Below are 27,039 nucleotides of genomic sequence, written 5' to 3' on the forward strand. Positions count from 1 at the left end.
AAATATAAATAAATTCATTTATTTGATAAAAGACTCAAATAAATAAAATTAGAAATGAAAGAGATGTTACAAATGAAACCACGGAAATACAAAGAGTCACAAGAGACTACTATGAACAATTATACTCCAATATATTGGCTAACCTAAAGGAATGGATGGATTCCTAGAAACATACAAACTACTGAGATTGAATCATGATGAAACAGAAAATTTGAACAGACTGATAACTAGTAAGAAGATTGAATCATTCATCAAAAACCTCCCCCAAAAATCCATCACCAGATGGCTTCAGTGGTGATTCCTACCAAAGATTCAAAGAAGTATCTCAATAGTATCTCAAACTATTCTAAAAACTAGAAGAAGGAATTCTTCCAAACTAATTTTACCAGGCCAGCGTTATCTCAACACCAACATCAGACAAAGAGGTCACCAATATCTCTGGTGAAAATATATACAAAGATCCTCAATAAAATATCAGAAAATTGAATTGAACAATACATTAAAAGGCTCATAACCTATGATCAAGTAGGATTTCTCCCAGGTATGCAAGGATGGTTCACCATCTGCACATTAGTCAATGTGATACACCACATTAACAAAGGAAAGGATAAAAATCACATCAGCATCTCAAAAGATGCAAAAAAAAAAAGGCATTTGACAAAATAGAACATCCATTTATGATAAAAACTCTCAACAGAGGGTTATAGAAGGAACATTTCTCAACATAATAAAAGACTTATAGGACAAGCCACAGCCACATCATATTCAGTGAAGGGTTGAAGGCTTTTTCTCTAAGATCTGGAACAACACAAGGATGCCTACTCTTGCCATTTTTATTCAACACCATTATTAGAAGTCCTAGCCAGAGCAGTTAGGCAAGAAAAAGAAATGAGGCATCTAAATTGGAAAGGAGAAAATAAAACGGTCACTATTTGGAAAGGGCACAGTATTACAGACAGAAAACCTAAAAACTCCACCAAAAAAATCTTAGGGCTAATAAAAGAATTCAGTAAAGTTGCAGGAGACAAAATCAATACACGAAAATCTCTTGCATTCCTCTGCACTAATAATGAATTCTGAGAGATGAAGAAAATAATCTCACTTCCAATTTCATCAAAAAGAATAAAATACTTAGTAATAAATTTAACTAAGGAGATGAAAGACATGTATATTGAAAACTACCAGGCATTAATGAAAGAAATTGAAGAAGACACAAATAAATGAGAAGCTAGTCCATGCTCATGGGTTGGAAGAATAGTGCTAAAATGTCCACCCTGCCCAAAGCAATCTACAGATTCAATGCTGTCCCTGTGCAAATTCCAATGACATTTTTCTCCTGCAGAAATAGAACAAACAGACCTAAAATGTGTATGGAACCACAAAAGACCCCAAGTAGCCAAAGCAAATTTTGGTTAACTTGTCATGGTCTAAGAGTATCTCTCTAAGACAACTTTATATTTGTAGATTTCTGTGTTCATAGGGGAAATATTCCCCTAAAATATTGATTTGAAATGAACAAATCTGGCCTACTCGGTATGTAGATACTACCATTCCTGACTATTGAGGGTTAAAACTGCTCCCAGCAATTAGATTCTCCAAGCCACTGTGGTTCCTTGACTTGAAGCTGCCTCTCAGTGAGCGGTGAGCGCGGGAAACTAGTAAAGGGTAAAGTTCGGGGTCTTGAGGAGTTAGGGGCCTGGTGCTGCACCTTCTGGGAAATGAGTGCAAGTGAGCTATGACTCAAGACAAAGGAAAATCTTCCAGGGGACTCCAGGTTTGCACAAGGAAATTCTCCCTGGATGCCTCCCTTCTTCTGAGAGGTGTCACTCCTTCACAGTGAAAGGGAAAGCGGGCTGTAAACACACTTTCTATACATCTACAGAAAGAGAAAAGAGAGAGAGAGAGCAGAAGGCTTCAAACCTCTTCCTGGGCTGGTGGTGGTTCTATTCAGGACTAGACTCCTGCAAACATCGTTACTAACAGAAGTGGGTCAAGTTGAAATTTCTGTGGAGCCGGCTGGGGGTCGGAGCGGGCTGAAACATAAGTCAGATGCTTTTTATCTTAAGCCCTTCTGAACAACGGGGTTTTAAACAGCCATGCACGTGTATGAACGTGATTTTTAAAACACAATAATGCAGAAATTTAAAATTTTAGACTCAGAAGGGACTGGAGGTGCCGTCTAACCCACTTCACTTTAGGAGGAGTTTAGTGCCAGGATCGGAAATGGTTCAAAACTAAGAATAATGAATAGAATATATTCATACTTATGGAGCATAGATCTTTTATTCTGAATTCAGGTTTCTAGCTCGTTAGAATCAGTGGGAGAGGGCGATACCATTATTAAAGTTTAATCAGCCTATCCTAACTTGATATTCAGGGCACCACACAAGAAATATAACAATGAGAACACACTTGAATTTTCATCAAGAAAAAGTCACCGAGATGGCAAGGCACAAGCTAGATGACGCGACTGCCTCTGTGGGGAGATGTCCCGGGACACTGAAGTTCCTTTTGGGATTATTTAAAATGATTTGTTTGTCTCTCTAAACCTTCATCAGTGTTTACACTGTCGTAGGTTATCTATAAAGATATGTTTTTGATTAGGTTTATTCTCTTCTTCTCCAAAAGGGAACACTGCAGATAAATCATCAAGAAGTAATTCCCAGGTCCTGGGTAATGCTTGGCAATGCTTGGCAATACCTGCGTGCCCAAGCCTCTGAAGTCGACTTTCTGAAATGAAATGTACTCTGAACCACTTTCCCACTCACTTTCTCAAATGTTTAAGGTAAACAAGCTTAAAAGGCAGGACTCTGCTGGCAGTGCCTGCGCAGAGCTCCCTAAGTTCCTAAGCGCATCTCTGTGTGTGGTCCGGTACCTGTGGATTCCCCGCCCGGCCCGCAGGCCCGCAGTGGACGCGCCGGCCGCACCGGGTGGGGGGCGGGCCTCCGACTCTCGCTGCCCTGGGGTCCTCCACCGAGGGGGTGTCCGCGGGCAGCGATGCTCGATGCTCGGGGACCGCGCTTGAGGACGGCCCCCCCTGCCCCAGGGGTATTTGCCGAATCCCGATCCCGCCTTCCTCAGAAAGAGCTCGCCCCCAAAATTAAAACCAGCTCTCAGTATCTTAAATAGGTCAGACACAAAGTCTCAGTGGCCTTGCTTGACCACTGCTACTTGAAAACAAATTTCTTAATAGTTTAAAATGTAAGGGAGCGCAAAGGGACATTTGGTTATTTGGAAGAGTTGATTTTTTACGAGAAACTATTTCACGAGACTCCTTGGAAAGTGGCTCGATACTCACAGCTTCGTGTTCACACGCGGCTAGTTGGGGGAGGACGTGAGAATGTGCCAGATCACAGAACCCCAATCTTCTCTTTCTACCCCTGGAGTCTTCTTATTGGGATGAGAGTAATTGCGGCTTCTAATGGCCCAACTGGAAAGGGGGACAGAAGCGCAGCAGGTTTACGGCCTGCCAGCGGGGCTCCGGGCGGGTCGGCCTCGGCGTTTCCTCGCCGGTCCCCGCTGCGCGCTCATTAGCACCCACTGTCCTTAATGGCTTCCTGTGGCTGGATGTTTACTTGTCATTTGTTGTCGCCTTTGTCTCCGCGCTACTGAACCGCGGGCTGACGGCGACTTTCCTTTCCAGCCTTGCAGCTTGCTCCTGGGGGTGAACAGGCGCCCCCGACGCCCCCAGCCCCGCGCGCACCTCCCGGTGCCCCGCATGCACCCCGCGCCCCGCGGACACCCCCACTTCACCGCCCCCTGCATGTGCCCGGAGCAGCGCCAACCCTGCAGGCTTCCTCGCCTGCACCAACCCCCTCCGCGCCGCGCCGCGCCCCTCCCTGCACTCCACGCACCGCAAATAACTCGCATTTCCGCACCCCTGCATGCACCCCGCGCACCGCCCCACGCAGCGCATCGCGCCCGGGCGTGCAGCTGGGGCACACACGTGGCCCTGCCGGTGGCCTCCCCCAGTGCCCCCCATTCCCGGCGCGCACGTACCTCGCGCTCCGGCGCCTCCCCAGTAGGATTGAGGGCAAGCTGGGAGCGGGGCTGAGAAGCCCTGGACAGGCACGCCCGTTGCCGCAGTGTTCCGTGTGTCCCCTCTCAAATGTGCGACCCAGGAACTGGGGGGCCCGGACCCTGCAGCCCCACTGCCCTGCGTAGGTGGAAGCAATGGCAGACCCCGTCAGCCCCTCAGGGACACGTGAGACGCAGAAAGGTGGTCAGGAGGGGACACCCCAACACCGTGTCCCCCAAGCCCCTACACCCTGAGGGGCTGCTTTCTGTACCCTCGCAGGCACAAGTGATGACGCGCACGACGGACGCCCCTGTGGTTTCAGGGCCGTTCTGTTCCGGCCCCAGCAGCAGCCTCGGGGGGTGTGGGGGGGTGTGAAACCTCTTCCTGCCCAGGGAGGGAGGGAACCTACCTGGGGGGCCACCGCAGCCTCCGCCGAGATCGACCTCACCTAGTGAGGAGCTGCTTTAGAAACTGGACGGAAGACATTGTGTGACTTGTGCTGACGTCAGTTACATTCGCATCATCATCATCATCATCCAAAAAAAAAAAAAAAAAAAATCCCCCAATCTCTTTAGAGCCCCACACTTCTTGACTTGATTCTCCTTGAAGGGAACACAGGGGATCCACCCCAGAGTTAAAAATCTCTGCGCTAACTAGTTCTTCTTCTAAAGAAGCTTCTCCAGGTAACTAGTTCTGCTTATTAACCGAAACAGGCCTTATCAGTGTGACAGGCCCTCCCAGTTTCTAAGAGAGGACATTTAGAGGAGGGGAGACTCCTGGTGCTGTCATTTATTACCACACCGGCCTGTTTCTAGGTGACAATTGGTTTATAGGGTGTGGTAATTCCAAAGTCCCCCGGCAAAGGGAGATGGAATTAGAAATGGAATTGTAGCAGACAGTTATCTTGATCTACTTCCTCTCGCAGCTCTCAAGGCTCTTTCTCTTTCTCTTCTTTCTCCATTTCGTCCTGACGGCTCTCGTCTGCTTCCCCAGCTTGTCCAAAGAAGTCTCCTATGTCAGCTCCTAGCTGCTGTCACTGAGGACAGAAGGAGGAGGAGAAAGAGAGGAGGAAAGGAAAAAAAAAAACCAAAAAGCACAGTTCACTTCCCTTCAAATTGTTCCCTTTAATTCTTAAATACAAATGAGCCCCTGGAACTTAGGGACAAAGACTTTCAAAGGTATTACTCTTGCCGGGTCAGAAGTTACTGTTGAAAAAAAACCATTTCCTAATTAGATACCTGTCAAGTGTCCACGTGTTAGACTGAGGCTTAGAAATGGAGTTTTAAATTCTAATTATCTGCTGACTCGTAATTTGCCACTACAATATCACTGAAATACAATTATTGTTCTCTCTGAAAATAAGATTACAGAGTTGCGGAAGGAGCCGGCCAAATGTGGACCCTTGAAGAGCGTGAGCCCTTGTGAGGAGTTCTGGAAGCCGATTCAGGAGGAAGCCTGAGGAACAGAAATCAAACAAAACCTCTAGAACATAAAATTTAAAAGTGTGTATTTTTCCTATTTGTTTCTTCTGGATTTTGATAAGTGATTTCAGTTTTTAGCACTTAGTTCTGGGAAGTAGTGATGTCATCTGCCTTCCGGTTAGTTTAACCTTACAGGTGGGGTGTTTTTGAAACTATGTTGCTTTCAGTATAATTTTTTAAATAAATGGGCCCTGTAAAATTGTACTTATGGGGTTGATATTTCCTTTAGTGAACTAACATCCGTGACAGCAATCATCAAGAACCAAATCCAAATCGCAGAGTCAGAACACTGCACATTTTTTCCCTTGGGACCTGGGCGGCCTCTCTCACCAGAGTGAGGAAAGTCATTTCAATAAATGCTGGGCGTGTCCCTCTTGCTGAGTCCTTTGCGCAAAGACTTGCGATAAGTCGCCGGGGGATGAAAAGCCCGCGTTCTCAAAAAGTGTTTGAGGTGTGAGAACATGAGATTTTAAAGTAGGGCTGCAAGAAATTTTGTGAGTTAAATCTACTTTGTCGAGTCCCGTAACACCAGTCATACCCCACCGTGGGTTTCATCCCAGCGGTATCACGGACGCTCACGGAAGCACAGCTGTTACCTGTGCGGGACGCCAGCGAGGGGAGAGTGCGTGAAACCCGGCCTACACCGCTGGGTGGCTCGTGGTGCATTCAGATGGATGGGTTGGATCAAGTAGCCCATGGAAGAGCTTCATGGGGTCCGTAGATGAATGCTACCTTCTCTGAGGTCTGTAGCGCTCCAGGGTGAGCGAAGTCCTCCCGGATTCTTGCCTAAGCGTTCATTAAACGTTCACCATGCCAGGCACTGGTGTAGGTGGTGCTGGTACTCAGTGAACATGACCCACTGATATTTACCCATTTTTCTTTGGGCAAAACGCTAACACGAAATATGTTTAGGTGAGCACCATCTCCTATTAACTATGCATTACTACCTAGAGTGAATATTCTAGACTCTCTTCCCTAACCTGTGCTCTGGGTCTTAGAGACAATGTTATCTTTCACTTTACCCCAAATATTGTTATGTGCTGTTTTCATAAAAATGTCTAAAGATGTTTTGTTCCAACTTGCAGATTTCTTCCATGATTTGTGTATTTAACCCATTTAACAAAGAAAGTCAACTTCCAGAGAAGATTTAAACATTGTTAGTAAAGTAACTTTTTTTTTAAGAACAGAAAAATTCAAGGGCAAATTGTGGTGAGGTGTGTTGGAGCAAAAGGGCCTGTCACTTTTTCATGTGCCCATGGAACTCCCAAAGAGTGAAGCGTGGGGTGGTGTGGGAAGCCTGTTGAGAAAGCGCCTCCCTCTGGGAATTCAGGGTGAAGGGCCGGAGCTCCCCCAGTGAAACGACGGACAGTTTGGAGCCCGTCATTGGGGGTATGAATGGCTTCTGGCTGTTCACGCTGACCTGCCCAATTATATATGTAAACGGAACTTAAAGCCTGGGAACACACAGACTGTGGATCTTTCTGAGTGCACACAGAAACCGGGACATCTGAATGAAGGCTTTAAATTAGAGATAGAAGGAATAAAAAAATCAAAACAATGGTTCTCACTCTTGAGAGCAGATACGTGTGCAGGTGACCTAGGGAGGTTCTGTGGTGAGTAGGGAGTAGTATCTGTTGTCAGAACATTTCTTTCCACCATTAGCAAGTGTCCTGTGTTTCCTAATAGATCATGTGATGAGGCATCCCACACATGGAAATCTATGTCATCATCTTTAATCATAGAGCTGTTGCAGTCGTGAGACTAGACCTCTGTACGTGATGTCAAGTTAGCCACCTGTTCATAAACATTCACAAAAGGAAAATAGTTACATTTTCTGGGACATGCAGGACCTTGTTCCAAATACAAATGCTGTATGCCAAAATTTTGGAATATTTAAATGCTACATATAAAATGTGTTTTTTGTCTCTATCAAAATAAGTTTAGTTTTTCTTGGAATTTTAAGGATTGAAACATCCTGATATAATTTTTGATTTCTACACAGTGATAAATAAAAAAATCTACCAGCACTTGTGCATATAAAAAATAGTATTAAATATGGAAATGCCAGAATAAATTTTGAAAGAAAGGACTGTAAATTTCCAGTTTTGTACCAAAAGGATGAATTTATTACTCAAATGTTAAACTTGATGTTAAATATTAAGCAATGTATCCCGATGTGAATTCATATTTTATTCTATATATAAGGTAGTGGAAATTTATAATATCAAATGCTTCATTGTGTTACTACATAAGTAGGTGAGTCCTTGATAACTTTAAAGTATTTCTTTCCAGTGTCTACTCCTAGACCCTGGGCTGCTCCTAAGACAAGAGAAACTTGGCTGATGGTCAACGCCGATCAAAGGGAAGAGGTAATGTTTCTCATATTGATGAAAAATGTATTTTCTAACACGCTGTTTTAAATACACTAGGGAATATTTTTTGTGTGCTTCCTATGCTCCATGACTTTTAGTTACTTAGAATTAAAATATTCATTTCAGCCAAGTGGCGAGTGTAACAAGCATGTTTACTTTTTTTTTTTTTTTTTTAAGGATTTCATTTATTTATTTGAGAAAGAGAGAGAATGAGAGAGAGAGCATGAAAGGGAGAGGGCTGAGGGAGAAGCAAGCTCCCTGCGAGCAGGGAGCTGATGTGGGACTTGATCCTGGGACTCCAGGATGGTGACCTGAGCCAAAGGCAGTTGCTCAACCAACTGAGCCACCCAGGCGTCCCACATGTTTACGTTCTTATTTTTACTCAAAGTAATGCTTTGTGTCCTCCAAATGCTTCTTACTTGGGTGACCTAAAAGAGGACAGTCATGGTCCCTGCCCCTGAGACTGTATCTGGGAAGATAAAACCCATTAAAAAGGGCACAAGGAGAGTAACAAAAGCACCAGGAGGTGATTTTTTCTCCACAGGTTTGGAGAGGAAGAAAGTAAGTTATGATTGTTCCTTATTATATTAAATCAGGATGAAAATGAACGAAGGAGTTTCTTTTTATTTATTTTTCAAATTTATTTATTTATGTATGTATTTGACAGAGACAGAGAGAAAGACGGTGGAGAGGGAACACAAGCAGGGCGAGTGGGAGAGCAGGAGTGAGAAGCAGGTTCCCCGCTGAGCAGGGATCCCGATGCGGGGCTCGATCCCAGGGCCCCGGGACCATGACCTGAGCTGAAGGCAGAGGCTTAACTCACTGAGACACCCAGGCACCCTGAGCCAAGGTGTTTTCTGATATACAGCAGGTTTAGCGCGGTCTGCAACGGTTTGCTTTTCCAGAAAGGAGGGCACCTGTCCCGGTGCGTGGTGTGTGTCTGGTCTCCTGAGCTGGTTTTAGCTGCTGTGGCTCTTGAAGTCACTGGCTAGGGTCCCAGGGGTTGGGCGCGTTTCTTTCGCTGGTGCGGTCCATTGTTCTTCCTCTGCTATTCTGTGCATCTCCATTCCTTTCCCGAGTGGTGTTTTGCCTGTTATTCCAAAGCTAGATGGCAGAGTTTGGAAATTAAAGACCGAAGGATCTAGGATAGAGATATAGGATATTATGAAATGCATTTTTGTGCCTGCACGTCACGGGTTAGATCTCAGCACTCAGGTAACCCCTTTGCCTTGGTTCACGGTGCGGGATTTTGTTGTTATTGTTGCGTATTCGCACCTGGCGGCAGCAGAGGGAGAGCTCCACCTGGGCGTAAGAAAATCTGGGCCCAACTCCTCGTTTGTTCCTTTAAAGCGGTCTGAGCGTGCCGTCAGCCCCTTGAGTTCGTCTGGAAACGGTGAAGATGGCGTCTATTTTGTGAGCAGAACCCAGCATGAAAGTGCCTGCCACAAATCCGCTTAAAGACAAAAATGAAGACTGTATGCTGTTTAAAGTATGTTTTGTTTTGTTGTGAATCGTTGCATCATTCTTTCTTCTAAACAACCTGGTGGGCTGTGTCCTGAACTTTTCCTTGACCAGAAAATCGTTGGGGGCACAGCCAGCCACAGCACACCGCTCAGCGTGCCCTCCTGGACGAGTGGAGGAGGGTGGCCCTTCGCACCTGGGTGCAAGGAGCACATCGCTCTCAGTCTGCTAGACGGGTAGCATTTTTGGGGCCCCTTCGTCAGATGGTTGGAGATGGCTGAAAGTTGAATTTGCAGCCAACATTTGTCTTATGTATGGCATCTCTGTAGGGAAGACCACATGGCCTCATGATTCCAGACTCAGAAGTTCCATTTAACACCTTTCTATCAAGATAAGTCTTACATATTGAACTAGGAAAGATGGTTTTCTCAATTAATGTTAGAAGCGTGGAGCTTTTGGGGGAAAAAAAAAAATCACTATCTGCCTGAAAGTAAGGCTTCAGTGTCTGTGGAGAAATTGAAGAAATTACAACTGTCTTTGATGCGAATGATCTCTGGCCACCCCCTCTATTCAAAGAGGAGCTGAAAGCGCGCTCTTTGTCCACACACCCATGCATGTGTACAGAAGCAGTCCTGCTCCTGCGGGGGAGATCCAGCAGACAACTTACAGGATTTCATGCACGTTCTAAGGCAAAGATGAAAATGTCGTTCCCTTTGCAAAAAAAAGCTGGACTGCGTAGTAAAGCTCTAGAAACTTCTACACTAGGGAGACGCAAACAGGTTTACCTGAGCCTGGGAAGACACGTGTAAGGGAGAGTAAGCGTCTTCAGAGACGTGGGGTCCTCAGGTGGGTTTCATATTATTTCATATTCCAAAAAGCATATTTCAGGTGTATTTCATGTTTTTCCCAAGTAGATTCAGAGACCAGACTAGGCCCAAGGGAGGGAGTTACAAAGAAGTAAATTCCGTTCAATATGCGACGGCGCGTTTTTAGTGACTAAAGGTGACCCCTTGCTCCAGGCTGTTTGTGTAACGTGGAAGTGTGTAAGCCTGAACTGGGCACCACCACCACCTTTCCGCTGTTCTACTACCTTCCCACACCCCCACACCAGGGATTTTGGTGTTGTTTTTTTTTTTGTTTTGTTTTTTTAAAGATTTTATTTATTTATTTGACAGAGAGAGATCGCAAGTAGGCAGAGAGGCAGGCAAAGAGAGAGGAGGAAGCAGGCTCCCTGCGGAGCAGAGAGCCAGATGCGGGGCTCAATCCCAGGACCCCGGGATCATGACCTGAGCTGAAGGCAGTGGCTTAACCCACTGAGCCACCCAGGCACCCGGGATTTTGGTTTTTGAGAGAAGTTTACTTAGGCAGATGCTAATGTTCCTCCCAATTCAAAGTGTATAATCATCTGGATACAGAGAGAAAAACAACTAGAAAACAACACAGGATGTGAAAAACAAACATACTGTACAGAAAACTATTCAGAAGACTGAGTATAGATGCTAGTTTATAAACCTGAAGCCACACTACACATGCAAACACTTGTTAATGTGTAATGAGTTTTTTGTTTTTTGTTTTTTTTTATAAATTTTTGGAATTTTTTTTTTTTAAAGATTTTATTTATTTATTTGTCAGAGAGAGAGAGCAAGAGCGAGCACAGGCAGAGTGGCAGGCAGAGTCAGAGGGAGAAGCAGGCTCCCTGCGGAGCAAGGAGCCCGATGTGGGACTCGATCCCAGGACGCTGGGATCATGACCTGAGCCGAAGGCAGCTGCTTAACCAACTGAGCCACCCAGGCGTCCCTGTAATGAGTTTTTTTAAAAGATTTTATTTACTCATTTGACAGAGCGAGACAGCGAGAGAGGGAACACAAGCAGGGGCAGTAGGAGAGGGAGAAGCAGACTTTCCGTGGAGCAGGGAGCCCGAAGCGGGGCTCGAGTCAGGACCCTGGGATCACGACCCGAGCAGGAGGCAGACGCTTAGTGACGGAGCCACCCAGGCACCCCTGTTAATGTGTAATGATTAATTGGAGTTTTCCATTTTATAGCTTTTTAGGAGATGTTAATATTATTTTATAGATTGAAAAAAATCACTGCTCAATTTCAGTCAGGCTGATTTTGCAGGCATCGATGTGCACTACCCCAGTGCCACGGGAAAAGGCTCCAGAGAAGAGACTAAAAATTAAAAGTGTTCTAATTAAATAGTACACTAAGGAAAAAAAGGGTTTAAACTTATATATTTCTGGAAGGTTTATGTATTTGAGAGAGAGAACAAGTACGCGTAGGGGAGGGTAGAGGGAGAAGGAGGAAGAGGATCTCGCTGAGCGCAGAGCATGACCCTGAGATCGAGACCTGAGCCCAAACCAAGACTCAGACGCTCGGCTGACGGAGCCACCCAGACACCCTGGGTTTTTAGCTCAGACTAAAGCAATAAGATGTAGGCGGGGCGAACAACAAAAATAGTAACAGTACATATTTAATACGACATGTCAAGCGCCGCGCCTGGATTATACCAATTAATCTTCACACAAACCCTGCGAGACGGTGTACTGCTGTTTTTTAGTAAATCCGTTTTGCAGATAAAGAAATGGAAATTTAGGACAATTAACAACTCACTCACACAGGGCACCCAGTTAACATGGCATGGACCTTGAATCCAAACCCAGCCTATCTCCAAAGCCTGTGGACCTTGCCATGCCTATCTCCGGCACAGCACAAAGTCACCAGAGAACATGCAGCAGATGCACAGAGAAGCCCTTCCTTGTGACCAGGGAGCAACAGTCCACCAATTTCGTTATTAATGTGCATTAGTAAAGTGACATAAATTACATTACAAGAAAAGACAGCTACAGACCAATATCTCTCATAATCATAAATGCAAAAATTCTCAACAAAATAGTAACAAATCATACCCTCCAAAACATAAAAAGAATTACATACGATAACCAGTTTGGATCTATCCTGGGTATCTAAGGCTGGTTCAACATTTCAAAATCAATTGATGTATTTCAGTATGTCAACAGACTGTAAAAGAAAAATCACATGATCCTATCAGTAGACGCAGAAGAAATAATTGACAAAATACAACACTCATTCATGATTTAAAAAAAAAAACAACCCTCTAAGTAAAGTAGAAATAGAGGGGAATTTCTTCAACTTGATAAATATCTACAAAAACATACAGTTAAGTTCACACTTAATGGTGAGAAACTCAAGGCTTTCTCACTAGGATCAAGTACAAGTACAACTCTCCTGGAACTAATCAGTCATTATAGTATAGTTGCAGGATACAAGGCTAATATACAAAAGTCCGTTGTTTTACCATAGGCCAGGAATGAACAAGTAAAATTCGTGATTAAAAACACAATACCTTTACATTAGCATCCCTGCAACACCCACCCAGAAAAAAAAAAAAGAAATAAATACTTAGGTATTAGAATTAGCTATAAGTCTTACAAAATATGGATAAGTTCTATATGAGGAAAACTACCAAGTTCTGACAAACAAAGTCAAAAGAACACAATAAATGGAGAAAGATACCATGTTCCTGGATAGGAAGACTCAGTAGTGTCAAGATACCAGTTCTTCCAATTGGTCTGTAGATTCAGGGCAATCCCAAGCGAAATACCAGCATTTTATCAAATACCAACAAGCTATTTCTGAAGTCCATATAGAAAGTGAAAGACCCAAGAATACTTAATACAATATTGAAGGAGAAGAACTCGGAAGACCGACTCTACCCTCCGTCAGTACTTAACTCAAAAGCTACGGTACTGAAGACAGTGAGGTCGTGGAGCAGAACAGACAGACAGATCCGTGATCCGGGGAAGAGAGTAGAGAGCCCAGACACAGACCCACATGAATTGTCGTGTCAGCAGTCTGGAGCAGAAGCAATACAATGGAGCAAACAGAGCCTTTGCGACAAGTGGAGTTAGAACAGCTGGAGATTTGCATGAAAAAAAAAAAAAAGAAAGAAAGAATCTAGACACAGACTGTACACCCGTCATCAAAGTTAACTCGATGCATTCTATACTTAAATCTAAATGCAAAACTGTAAAACTCCTAGAAGAGAACGGAGGAGTAAACCTCTACGTTGTGGTGTGGTGATGACATTTTAGATACAACACCAGAGGCATTGTCCACAAAAGAACCAATTGATTAGCTGGTCTTTATAAAATATAAAGAACTTCTACACTATGCGGTGCCCAGGTGGCTCTGTTGGTTAAGCATCTGACTCTTGATTTTGGTTCAGGTCATGATCTCAGGATCGTGGGATGGAGCCTTGCATTGGGCTCCGTGCTGCACATGGAGCCTCCCTGAGATTCTCTCTCTCGGTCTCTCCCTCTGCCCCTCCCCACTTGTGTTCTCTTTCCCTTAAAACAAACAAACAGAACAAAACAAAAAAAGCTTCTACTCTGAAAGACAATGCTGAGAGACTTTAGAAGACGATCCGTAAGACGGGAAGAATGTATTTGCAAAAGACACACCTGATAATGGACTATAATCTAAAACATCTTATGATCTCATAAGACTCAAGAATGTAAGAAAACAATCCAATTTAAAAATGGACCAAAGACTGTAAGAGACCCCCTCACCAAAGAGATACACAGATATAAACTAGGAGAAGGTGCTCTGTATCATACGACGTTAGGGAAACGCAAAATCAAGCAATGAGATACCACAACACACTGATTAGGGCGGCCAAAATCTGAACACCGACAGCACTAAATGCCGACAAGGTTGTAGAGCAAGAGGAGATCTCATTCACTGCTGACGGGAAAGCAAAATGGTGCAGCCACTGTGCAAGACCGTTTCTTACAAAATTACACACGCTCTCGTCATACGATCCAGTAATCATGCTTTTCATTAGTTACCCAAAGGAGCTGAAAACTTACATCCACAAAAGCCTGCACACAGATGTTTACAGAAACTTCATTCATAATTGCCTAAACTTGGAAGCGACCAAGATGTCCTTCCGTAGGTGAGGTCCCTTCAGGCAATGGAATACGATTCCGTGCTAGAAAGAAATGCACTATGAAGCCACAGAAGACATAGAGGAACCTTAAATGTGTATTATTAAGTGAAAGAAGTTAGTCTGTGAAGGCCACGTACTGTGTGATTCCACCTATAAGACATTGTGGAAAAGGCAGAACTGTGGAGACAGTGAAAAGTTCAGTAGTTGATGGGGGGTGTACAGGGAACAATGGGCTGAGGAGAGAGGAGTTCTAGGGCAGTGGAAATACTCTGTTTGATATGATGGCGTGGAATATATGTCACTCAACCCCCAGAATGTCCAACCCCCGGAATGTACACCATCAAGGGTGCCAAGACAAACTATCGATTTTGACTCAAAGTACGCTCATCCTTAGTAACAAACGTACCTCTTTGGTGAGGGTTGTTGATGAGGAGGAAGCCTCTGGGACGTCTCTGCACCTCCCTTTCAATTTTGTTGTGAACCTAAAACTGCTCTAAAAACAGTCTTCATTAAATACAAAACAAAACGACAAACCATAGAACACACAATGATATGTATGTTGAAAATAAAACGACTACTTTCTAAACTTTCCAATTAAAGAAGACGATATAATGTGACTCTGAAGTTTGCCAGTCCCTTCCTAATCATTGCTTTTTGCTAGATGGAAGTATTTTCACAGAAACCTTTCTGCAGAAGGACCCTTCAGGTGAATGCGGAACTCGGTGGGTGCAGCTCGCACCTAGCTGTGAGAAAGCCTCCTGGCCTTTTATCTGGCCCTTGGGTCTCTGTTGGCCACGGAGCTCCTGTTTGGTTTGCTTGCATTAAGGCAAACACATCTTTGACTCAACATTGTTACTCAGCTGGCCAAGGAGGAGAGTGTTCACAGAAAGGCGAGAAAAAAATAAAACTGAAATGAGGCAAGACCGTTTTTAACAGGAGAAGGAGAAGTGCCACTTGAAATTACATCCAAAATGAATTTGAGGTGATTGCTCCAGCAGTTTGTCAACAGTGAAGACAGACAAGTGGAGACAAGCCGTGCTTTAGGGGAATGACAGTGGAGGAAATTAAAGAAAAGTGGGGGAAAGGGTGGAATGTATCTGTGGATTCCAGCGTGCCCAGATTTACAGTTTGGGCTGGATAGTTTCACATTTTCTTTCTAAAACCATGTGGCACAGAGTTGTGGTTTTTATCGGCAATGTGGTCCAAGAGGGTGCGTGACCATGGTCGCCACTGCGAGGGGCTGCGTGAAATTTCAGTACCCGGCCTTAATTACTTGAACTTCAAAAATCCTGGAAAGAATGCCTTCGAAATACTGAAACCAGGTCCTGCGGTTTGGGGGCAGCTCAGGCTCGTGTGGCCATAGGACCCCTCTGAGCCACCACTAGCCACCTGCCAGAAACTCAGACAATGGAGCTTTGAGAAGAGTAGGCTGGGGCTTTGGCTCGCCACAGAGCATAAATGTCTTGCGGTGGGAGCTGCCCCCTTTGAAGGCCGGTGTCAGGTTGCTGGTTGAATTATGTCGGGAGTTCACTTTCCACTGATCACCAAACACTCTGTTTTATTATCACGGTTTGACTTTTGTATTTTACCAAATAGTTCCGCACAGACCTTGCCTTTCAGAGACGGAGCAGCTGGGCTTTCCACGGCTTGGAAGCCACTCAGAAGCTCTAGGATGAGCCCGTTAAGTCCTGTTGCTGCAAATCAGCTTCTGTCCAGCCCCTTCGCCTCTGGACGCGGCACCAGGGACCAGGGCGCGGTACTCGAGTGGTGAGGAGATGGTACACCGCACGGGCGTGGGAGTATTAGCAAATCCGGACATTCTGGGCCTGTGCAGGGACAGATTCTGCCCCGTTATCAGACACCATACACCCAATCCCTTACCACACACTGGGTCAGCCTGAACCCTGACCAGCTCAGCCCCTACTGGGAAGTTCTTAGAAATGCAAATTCTCTGCGAAACTCTGGGGTGGGCCCAGTTGTCTGTTTGTAATGAGGCCCCTGGGATTCTGATGCAGCTGGAGTGTGAGAACCAGGCCCTCCCCAGGAGACCCCACTTGGGGTTTTGTGGTCTGGATTAATCCTTTGGCTCTTGGGTCTGCTAGAGAGGGCCTGCCCCACTCTAAGTAATGACCCCAGGGCTTGCGTCTGAAGGCAGGTGTTGTCTACCTTGCACAGGGGCCAGAGGCCGGGGTTAGCGGTGGGGACCGCACCGGTGCCTTGCTGCAGCCCCCTGACAAGCCACCAGGCGGCCTGGGCTCGGAGCTTGTTCTTCCCTGGCGGGGGTGGATTTGCCCTGGCTGGGCACCGGGTGACCAACGGCACATCTGTGAGAAATTCATTTGTGATTAAGCTGTTCTGCTCTGCACTGAGGCTAGCTAGGACTTCGTTAGCCCCGAACCTAAGCCCCTGGGATCCAGGGGTGAACCTGCTAAGGGGCATCTCCTACTGGCCCGGCCTGGGGAAGCCGGGGGAGGTGAACAAGCTTTTGTGTGAGTCGGCTGCTTAGCACTTCCTAGAATTTGGGTCCCGGGCCCACGGAACACAGGACAGGGACCGACACTGGTTCCTGGAGGAGCTGGCCGGTGCCCTGCACACAATGGGCATGCCCGGTGGGCTTCCTTCCGCGGCTTTGACCAGCCGGGGCGCGCAGAGCCCCTGCGCCACGGAGGAATCCCAGCGAGCTGTCGGAGCACGCGGCTGTCTTCAGAGCTTGCTGCGCCGAGCAGGTGACTGAGACCGGGGACCCGTCTCCTCACCCTCCGCAGCACGAGATTTAGAACTGGTGCCCGTCAGGCTCCAGACCCCCGTCACTGCAGGTGAGCGGGGGGAATTCGGCGGAGCGCAGGGAAGGGGGCGCCAGGAGAGCCAAACACGGGAAACGAGGAGCCTCCGTGACCCCTCGTGGAGAATGTTAGAGATTTCCTAAAAGGGGGATTGTGGAGGCCCCTCGGCCAGCTCAGGGCCCCGGCACGGCCATGGCACGCCGGAGAATGGACAAACGACCGGTTTTCAAAGCTCCAGATCTGAACCTCCGTGTTCCGACTCGGAATAAAGACCGTCTCCCAGCAACATGTTCGTGGGCATAAAGCAGGTGCCAGGTAAGAGTCACGGACTGACTGGAGGACTCCGAGGGACAACCAAAGGAGTCACGGAGCTGGTTCCCCCGTGAGGCAGACGGAGCCCCAGCTCGAGTCCTTGGAAGTGAGCATCGTGGTTCTGGGCCCAGAGCTCCGGCGGGAGCCGCCAGGAAGGGGTCCAGAGCAGCAAAGGTGGGCTGCGGGAAGGAGTCTGTCGCCTGCCCCCCTGTGCAGACATCTGTAACCTGGGCGGGCAAAGGCCGTTCTCCCTGGAGGAATGTCCAGGGAGACATGAATGTGGACTTGGAGTCCCTGGGACGCTACCCTCACGAATTCTCCCCAATGACGGCTTTCCTGTTCAGCGTTGTGTCCCCTTTGTGAGCAAATAAACAGAACCTGCTTCCTGGGAATGAGAAGGTCCGGATCTACTGATCAGATTTCAGAAGGAAACCACCACCGGTGTTCACCTCCCAGAACTGCTTGAGGATCCGGAAGAGTCTTTGGTCCAGAGTCTTTTGGTCCCAGCAGCTGCCTCGTGGTCTCCGCACCTGTACGTGCCGTTGTAGAGAATTCCTAATCCCCTGTGCATCCTTGGGGGATGGGTGACTCCTGACAGCTCTGTTCACTCCCAGTGCTGGCACACAACTGAGTGTGGGAGCCTCTGCTGGGTCTTGGGAGCACCTGCCTTGTCCTCTCACATGGTGCACCTGCTGATGGAGAATTTGGACGATGTGTGTGCTGCTGCTTTGGGGAAGAATGAGCTGCCGAGTATGAAGTACCCGGGTATGAAGTATCAAGACTTTGGTCTTGACTTGTCTCTTTTGTCCCAGCTCCCACACGATGTCAAGAGTTGTGCAGTCCTTTCCTTCAGAACATATCCAGGGGAAGCCACAGATGAGTTCTGCCTGTATCAGAACTCTGTGTAGACGGAGACATACTCCAGAGTCCGGGGACTTCAGAGCCAGGTGTGACTACCCACATCCAAGCCAGGCTCATCTCTTGTCCAAATCATTGCCCTTAGCTTCCAACACACCCATAGAGTCTAGTGTTAACACAAAGGCCAGACTAGTCCTGTGTAGGGTTTTAGACATTTGTTGCTGTGTAGTAAGTGCCCTGAGTTTAGTGGCTTCAAATGACATTATTATTTGTAAGGATCAGTTGGGGCTCAGGTGGAAGATTCTTTTGTTGGTCTCCCCAAGGCTTAACCATGCGACTGCATTCAGCTGTGAGCTGGACTGACTCCAGTCCCTCCAAGATGGCTGTAGACCTCTTCTTTCTCTCTCTCTCTCTCTCTCTCTGCCTCTTGCTCTCTGTCTCTTTTTACCTCCATTTCTGTCTCTATCTTTGTTTCTGTGTCTGTCTGTCTCTGTTGCTCTCTCTGGTTTTCTCTCTCTCTCTGGCAGGGCCACTGTTTACTGAGTGGTGACTGTCTTCTAAGAAGAAGGAAGCAGAAACAGATCATTCTATTAGGACCTGGGTTGGAAGTCCCAGAATTTCGCTCTGTCACATTCTGTGAGTCAAAGCAAGTCACAGGGCTGCCCAGATGCAAGGGAGGGGACACCCATCCCACGTCCTCCCAGGAGCAGCCACAAAGATGACGAGTTGGGCTGCCAGAGACACAGCCCGCTCCTGTGAACGTCCTTGAAAGACTCCGTGTGCTGTAGGAGCCAATGAGACCCATTTATTTGTTTGTCTGTCCGTCCGCCTCCCTTCGCTGGACTGATTTTCTCGGACAGGCATAGCTTTTCTTTTGTTCCCGATTGTCCTCCATGCCCAGAGCAGTGCCCGTGAGTAGGAAGAGCTCAAGGAACATTTGTTGAGTGAGTAGAGGAGAAATACATAAGCACATTCAGATAAAGTCATATGCGTGTCTTCAGCTAACTGCCTGTGTTTAGAAGCATGTGGGCAGGTAAGAGAGTTTCACAGCACAGTCAGTCATGGAGTACGTGAGACAGAAAGTACCGCCCTGGATCCGACTTGAGCTTTTGCGTTTAGAGCAAACATGCTGTCTGAAGAAGACTGCGTGGGCTCCTCCCGTGGGGCCAGCCGCTCCCAATGAGGGACACACTGTGGCAGGCCCATGCTTGCTGACGGGCGGTACTAGGGAAGCCCAGGCTGGGCCTGTTCAGTCCCAGGATCTACCAGAGAAGTTCCTTCACTCCCAACAAACTAGTCCTCAACCTGTCAATCTGTCATCTCCCCTGGTACCTTGTTAACTTGTGAATTCCTATCAAGTGAGTCTTCTGGTTGGTAAACAAAGATACACCAGTTTGTAGATTAAAAATATATTGGAATAATATGGCAACAACATAGTTTTAGCTTTGATGGATGTGCAGTGCTGATTTTTTCCCTTTAATTGCCTTTGTTTGGGGGGAAGTGGTGGATTAGGCCCCAACATGAAGTTAGTCTGTTCACAGAGCAGCACAGATGCCACCGCTGTTCCAGAAGCTTAGTCCCTGGCACTTTGTTCAACAACAGTGCCCTCAAGTCTGGGAGGGGACCCTTAGTTGTCATACCACTGGAAAGATATCTGCTCATGTTTTCAGTAAGATGAAAGAAAAAACATGTCACGGTGACATTGCATCCAGGGTCGTAGTGAGGAGGGATTCGCATGTCTAAATGTCTAAGGTACATAGGAACGTGGGAATGCTTTTTTGGAAGACCATTACCTGGCCATTGTTTCCTCTCTCTCTCGGTGCCGAAGCCTTCACAATTTAGCTGCAAACTACCAGCCCACCCACATATCTACACACTCCCTTTTAGTAGATGCTCATTGTTGAAATCTTCATGTTACTTAAACCTAAATGGAAGCGATATTTGTTATGGGTTTATGGGGAATAATAAAACTTCTCAAACTTCAAAAATGAAAAGATAAAACAATAACCATTATATCAACTACAGACTAATTTGACTTTGCACACTTTTAATGAATCTGAAATTACAAAAAATTCGTGGTCAGATTTTCTAATTATAAGTTATTTTTCTTGACAGCCTGTTGGCTCACTATTATTTTGGCCAGAACCTGTGCTGAAAGCATATTTAGATCTCTTGAGGAGCAATAAGTAATACAGTTTTGAATCCTTAGTGCTATGTTTTACAAATCTTCAATCACTAATATTGACATAAAAAGACATTTTCAAAAACAAAAAATAATTTTCCTCTAAAAATGTTACAAAATTATATACATTTTTGGTGCCTTATGTGCAGGCATTGTTATATGTGTGAATCTAGACCGATAGAAGGACTGTATTTATTCGAGTGGGGATAGTTATTTGAATTACCAAATATATACATAAAAGTATGTTTTTCACTCCAGAAATATCAAAATACATAACATCTCCAAATAAGAGATGTTTCGTTTTTGCAAAATGTTTTATCCGATGAGGGCTCTGTCCACTGGAGTTGCTGCTCACGGGACTTGACCTCTGGATGTTCTTTACAGGTTAGGGGCTCTTCCTTGGAATCAGCTGCCCATCCACCCCAAGCCCAGGAGGGATCTCAGCGGCCCCTTCCCAGGGTAAGTGACTCTTCCGTGTGACCTTGAAATCTGAAGGTTATTTATCAACTTGATAATTAAACCTGGACTCAATGTGGTGGAAAATGTGATTCCTTCTGCAGACATCATCTGTAGAATCTCTGTGTGTGTGTGTGTGTGTGTATGTGTGTGTGTGTTTGGGTGTGTCTATCTGTGTGTGTGCATGTGTGTGTGTGTGCATGCGCGTGCGTGCTGAGATTGTGTATGTGAAAGTCTCTTCTCTGTGCAGATGAAACCAGGAGTGTATTATCACTGTCCTTCCCATGAGTGTATTGTCCTGTACCTGAGGGTGTCCGTCGCTGAAGTGCTAGTGCTTCCTTCTAAACTTGGTCAAATGTCGTCGTCCGTCCGCGCCCCCACCCGTATATTCATCTACTGAATCCCCTTAGAGAACGCACCGAGAGATTCTGTGAGGGAGAAAGACAGGAACCAACTCCTCAGGCGACTCCTACTTTGGTAAATGTTTCAGCATTTATTGTTCTGCAACTTGATTTGGGTTTTAGAAGAAGTGGTAGAGTGATTCTTCATTGTGATGATGTAGGTGCAATTTAATTTTTTTTCCTTAAAAATAATTCCAGTATTGGAGCTCTTGGGGGGCTCAGTCGGTGAAGCATTAGACTCTTGATTTTGGTTCAGGTCATGATCTCTGTAAGGGTCATGAGATCGAGCCCCGTGTCAGGCTCCACACGTATCTTTTTCCACACCGAATGTGGAGCCTGCTTGGGATTCTCTCTCTCCCTCTCCCTCTGTCCCTTCCCAACTCCCCCAACACCACCCCCGCCGCCATTCACAAGCATTCTCTTTCTCTCTAAAAAAAAAAAATGATTCCAGTGTAAGAAAGTATCTAAGGGATGAGAAGTAACAGCTAATGAGAAAACGTCAGTGAAACACGGGTTGTCCCCTCATCTTGTCCCCGACGGACTGCGAGCAGCTCAGTGTTTCCCCGTCCCCTTCGCTTTCCCAAAGGCGCAGTCCCACCTGCACTTACGCTCACCCCACACCGTCCGCACTGCACAGGGAGGCCCTGATTTAGAGTTATGTTTGCAAAGATGTTCCTAAAATGGAAAAAAGCAAAACAAAACAACAACAACAACAACAACAAAAACCCACCGTGCTCTTTCTGGAGCGCCTATAATGGGACGTTTGAAGACATCTTTGTGGGTCCACGATCCCTAAGGGTTTGAACCACCCGGAAGCAAACAGTGTGACGGGGGCGGGGGGCCCTTTTTCTCCATTTTTCTTCATTCTGAGCATCAGCCACAAACAGTTCCTCCCCTTTCACGTTGTAAAACAAAACGGAAAGACTGTGACTCCCTTTTACCAGATAGAGGTGATGTTTCAGGAGAAAGGCATCTCCCGAGGAGGGGTCTGCACATGATCCACAGGGTCCCGTCCAGGACGCAGTGTGGACGCCGAAAGAGAGCTTCCCGGAGCCAAGGGGCTGGTTCCCGGGTGCTCAGACCATAAACAGCCTTCAAGGCACTTAAAAAATCTGCATTTTGTGGGTGTTGGCAAAGCCACTCTGGCTTCCTCCCCCCGCCATCTGTTCTTTGTGTCTGAGCCCTCCCTTTGAACATTTGCCTTGGCTTGTAAATACTGCAATTTACTTCACTTCAGGCTTCAAGTTGATGCCATTTTGCCAAATGCACTTGTGGTGGGTCCGTTCCCTAAGAAGCCTTCATGTTTGTGAAGCAGACTCAGCTCTTTTTGCTGAAAGCCGCGGGGCAGGTTTTAGGGAGCATAGGGGCACCCCTGGGACCTGGCTGTCTGTCCCGTCGATGTGAAAGTGAAGACAGGCCACCTTTCCCAGGCCTCTTCATGACCCACTCCAGACCGTGGCACTTTAGGGCCCACTGGCAAAGCCCTGCAGGCCCCCTCGGGACGCAAGTGCTCACATCCAGTGTTCCCCGTCATCTCAGGGCTGTCCGGGCGCAGGACCCAGACGGGGCGTCCCGGGCCCCCACTGTCATTTATAGGCACACGAAACTCCCATGTGAGGAAACGCTTTGTCCCGGGGACTGTTCTTAAGAGAAAGCCACCTCCCTAAGGTGGGCTTGTGAGTGCCCCGCAGGCCTGGCTGCTTCCCGGGACCTGGGGTCTCACTGTGAGCACAAGGATGGGCTCCTCTTTTACCGATTTTCTAGAAGAGGCTTCCTCATGCGTCAGGGGGACTCCAGAGGACTTTGTAACGTTTGGGACTTGTTAAATCCCTTCATGAGGCGTGGAAGCAGCCAGAATTTGTGAATGGACTTCTCAACAGTGAGGTCGATGTACTGATGGCGCTGGGCTGTCTTGGAAAGCCAGGTCCTCGCCCTGCGGTTTGATGACATTCTGTGGACTCCGTCTGGGGTCTCAGCGGCCTGTTTCCAGGCCTCCAGCTTTCTCCCCATTAGCTGTCTGCTCCTTGCTCTTTCTGCCCGGGCCACCCTGGTGCCCTGTGCCCCCTAAGCCTTCCATCCCAGGGCCTTTGTATGTGCAGTTCCCTCTTCCAGAAATGCCCTTCCCGCAGTGACCCCTACTACCCCCCCCCCCACCCCCGGATTCCTTCCTTCCTCAGAAGGCTCACCCTGAGAAATCTGTCTGAACTTTCTGCACTGCCTCCTTGCCCTGCCCTGTGTTTAATTCCCTTCGCCAGCTTTGGTTTTCTCTCTTAGCCCTCGCCACCTTCTACTATTTTACGTAGTAAAAGACTACGTAATTTGTTCTCCGATTTAGTGTTTCTCTCTTCTCTTCCCCAGAGCGACTTTCTCACTCTGTCTTCTGTTTTCTGGATATCCCCAGTGTCTAAAAAAAAATGCGCAGCATTCAATAAATACTTGATGAATTAATGAAAAGAGTAGCAGATTTTCTAAGAAATGTTGCTTTCCTTGGCAACACTTTCCAGTGGATTCCGTCAGGTGCAGTTCCTGAAGGCGGAGCGCGGGGGAGATGCAGGCTGTGTAAGCGGCACAAGCGGTCAGCCTGGGGCTGGAGGCCTTCTGCAACCTGGGTGTCCGCTGCCAGAGCCGGGGACCCTCCGATCGCCCCAGCCCCCGCCTCCCGCGCATCAGTTCCTGCCTCCCTGGGCCTCTGCTGCCCAGCACACCCCCCCCCCCCGCCCCCGTTCCGCCTTTTCCCTTCCCTTGTGCTTTCCGGCCCCCGCACGCCCTCCCTGCGGAGAGCTGGGGATGCCCCTTCTTCTCCGGGATTCCGTGCACACCCGTGCACACCGCGGTCCTGGAGGAGGCCGGGGGCTCCTAGCGGCAGGGCCGCCCCTGCTTCAGCATCCGCCGGGGCTGGGCCTCGAGCAGCGCTGGTGCCTCCTGATGGGCTCGGCCTGGCCCCGGGAACGCCGGCCGGGACCTGGCTCCGGTGCCGGCCCTCTCGTGCCGCAGGCTGGCCTCGTGTGTTCTCCGCGGCCCCTGCACGGTGTCCCGCCTCGGTCTCTGGCGGGCGCCTTCCGTGCGCTGCCCCGACACCTGCCCGGGGTCCACAGTTCCGCAGCGCAGAGCCGCAGCCTTCGGACAGGTCCCATGTGTCACGTGGGATATTTGGTTAGAAATGGGGGTCCTGAGGCCATGACCACGGGTTCCCTCCAGGGGAAGGGTCTGCTGCAAGACCTAGAAGACCTCCGTCCGTGGCGGCCGCGCCTCCTTCCAGACACCCGCCTGCTTCCGAGCTGGGAACGGGAGCCGCACCCTGCGCAGGAGCCAGTCCGTGTGTTCTCCAGTTTGCACCGTCAAGAGGACACTCAGCGCGGCGCCAGTCTGTTTGGGATCATGCTTAACGCTCACACACAATTGCTGAGTTCCCTTCGCTTTGTTTAAAAAAAAAAAAAAAAATTGGTCAAAAGTTCCATTTCAGGAAATCTCTTCTTTCTTTGCCGTGAACAAACAACACGCTCATGACCTCAGAGAGATGATTGAACTGCCGCCTGTGCCGGCTGTGTCAAGAGTCGCTGTATTACTCCCGTTACGGGATTTCAAAATGGAAGGAACGAAGGATACGTCCAAGGAAGAAAACATAAGTGGTTCTGACGATGTCTCCCAGCTGGTGGCCTCTACCTTTAAAATATTCCATTTTCCTTGGAAAATACCAATTCTGATTGGGCTTGGCACACTGTTTGGAGAGTGTTTGCACTCATCTTGCTTTCTTATTCACTCTGTGTGTAAAACTGAGCGTTTTCAGGCCAGAACAAGATCTCTGTCTGTATCTGTCCAGGGGGAGGCCCGTCCCTGTCTGTATCTGTCCAGGGGGAGGCCCGTCGTTCGGAGGAGCGCATTTAACACACACGGTACAAGGAACCAGTGAAGGAAAGGTTGAGCGTGTGAAGCCCTCGCCCGCCGTGCGGGGCTCTGGGAAGGCCCGCGATAACGTGTGCGGGGGTATCTCACCGGTGCTGAGGTTGTCATGAGAACTGATGACCTTGGGTAGACCTTGGGTAGAGCACCCTAGAGAGGCCATCAGCTCACAGGCGGCCTCCCACATTGGGAATGGTCAAATACAGGTTCTACCCAATCAGAATGCACACAGAGGGGCAGGAAAAATGGGCTTCGAAAGCTTATTTACGACCCACATATAGCATAGTCTCAATTATGGCTCAGAGCCTCTACTTTTTTAATCTTTATTGGAAAATGTTTTAGACTGTAACAGGCAATATTATTGAGTTATTCTGAATCACCAAGACCTGGGCTTTGATCCTGGTTTTTAGTTGTCTGTCAGTGACCTTGCTTAAGTCCCTTATGTTTACCGTATGTCAGCTTTCATTTTTTTAACTTTTTATTTTAATTCCAGTTAACACGAAATGTTATATTAGCGTCAGGTGTACAATAAAGTCATTGATCGCTTCCGTACGGCCCCCGTGCTCATCACAACAAATGCTCTCCTTATCCGCGTCCGATAGTCCCTCACACCCCCTCAACCCCCCTCTGTAACAATCACTGTGTTCTCTGCAGTTAAGAGTTGTTTCTTGGTTTCTCTCTCTCTCTTTTTGTTTTTTGCTTTGCTTATTTGTTTGGTTTTTTTAATTCCACATATGGGTGAAATCATATGGTATTTGTCTTCCTCTGACTTATTTTGCTTAGCATAATACTTTCCATCCATGGGGTACCCATGTTGTTGTAATGGAAAGCTTTCGTATTTTTTATGGCTGAGTAATATTCCATAGTGTGTGTGTGTGTGTGTGTGTGTGTGTGTGTCTGTGAGAGAAAGAGAGAGAGAGATGCATGTAATACATACACACCCCCTCCATATTTTCATCAGTTGACGGACACTTGGACTGTTTCCATAATGCAGCTATTGTAAATAACGCTGCTGTAAACATTGGGGGGCATGTATTCCTTTGAATCAGGAGCGTAATTGCTGGGTTGCAGGGTGGTTCTATTTTTACCTTCCGAAGGAACTTCCATACTACCGCCCTCCTCCTCCTCTTCCCCCTCCTCCTTCCTCTTCTTTAAGGTTTTACTCCTTTATTTGACAGAAGCAGCACAAGCAAGGGGAGGAGCAGGCTGAGGGAGAGGGAGAAGCAGGCTCCCCACTGTGCAGGGAGCCCGATGTGGGGTTTGATCCTGGGATCCTAGGGTCCTGGGATCATGACCTGAGCCAAAGACAGACGTCCAGTGACTGAGCCACCCAGGGCCCCCCTCCACACTGTTTTCCAGAGAGGCTGCAGCACCTTACATTCTCACCAACGTGTAAGAGGGTTTCCCTTTCTCCACATCCTTGCCAACACATGTGGCTTCCTGTGTTGTTGATTTTAGTCATTCTGACAGGTGTAAGGCACATGTGTCAGCTTTCTTATCTTTTTTTTTTTTAAAGAGTGCTGTTCTTTTTTATTTTTATTTTTTTTTAAGATTTTATTTATTTATTTGACAGACAGAGATCACAAGTAGGCAGAGGCAGGCAGAGAGAGAGGAGGAAGCAGGCTCCCCGCGGAGCAGAGAGCCCGATGCAGGGCTCGATCCCAGGACTCTGAGATCATGACCCGAGCAGAAGGCAGAGGCTTAACACACTGAGCCACCCAGGCGCCCCCAGCTTTCTTATCTTTAAAAATGGGTGCAATAATTCTAATCTGATAGGGTTACTGAAGAATTTAATGAAACACATTATACAAAGCTTCTCCCACAAATTTCCCACTCATTAACTGTG

The 27,039-nt window shown here is 47.3% G+C and overlaps 1 protein-coding gene across 1 annotated transcript in view; it reads left to right on the forward strand.

Moving 5' to 3' along the window:
• LOC116587970 overlaps positions 1-27,039 on the forward strand; it is a 70,039-nt gene that overhangs the window by 13,905 nt on the left and 29,095 nt on the right. The window contains 3 exon segments of the mRNA XM_032338524.1: positions 5,382-5,520; positions 7,792-7,868; positions 20,821-20,895. Coding sequence (XP_032194415.1) covers position 5,520; positions 7,792-7,868; positions 20,821-20,895 — 153 coding nt within the window. The 5' untranslated portion in view covers positions 5,382-5,519.

This window comes from Mustela erminea, chromosome 4, assembly GCF_009829155.1.
Source record: "Mustela erminea isolate mMusErm1 chromosome 4, mMusErm1.Pri, whole genome shotgun sequence".
Classification (NCBI taxonomy): Eukaryota; Metazoa; Chordata; class Mammalia; order Carnivora; family Mustelidae; genus Mustela; species Mustela erminea.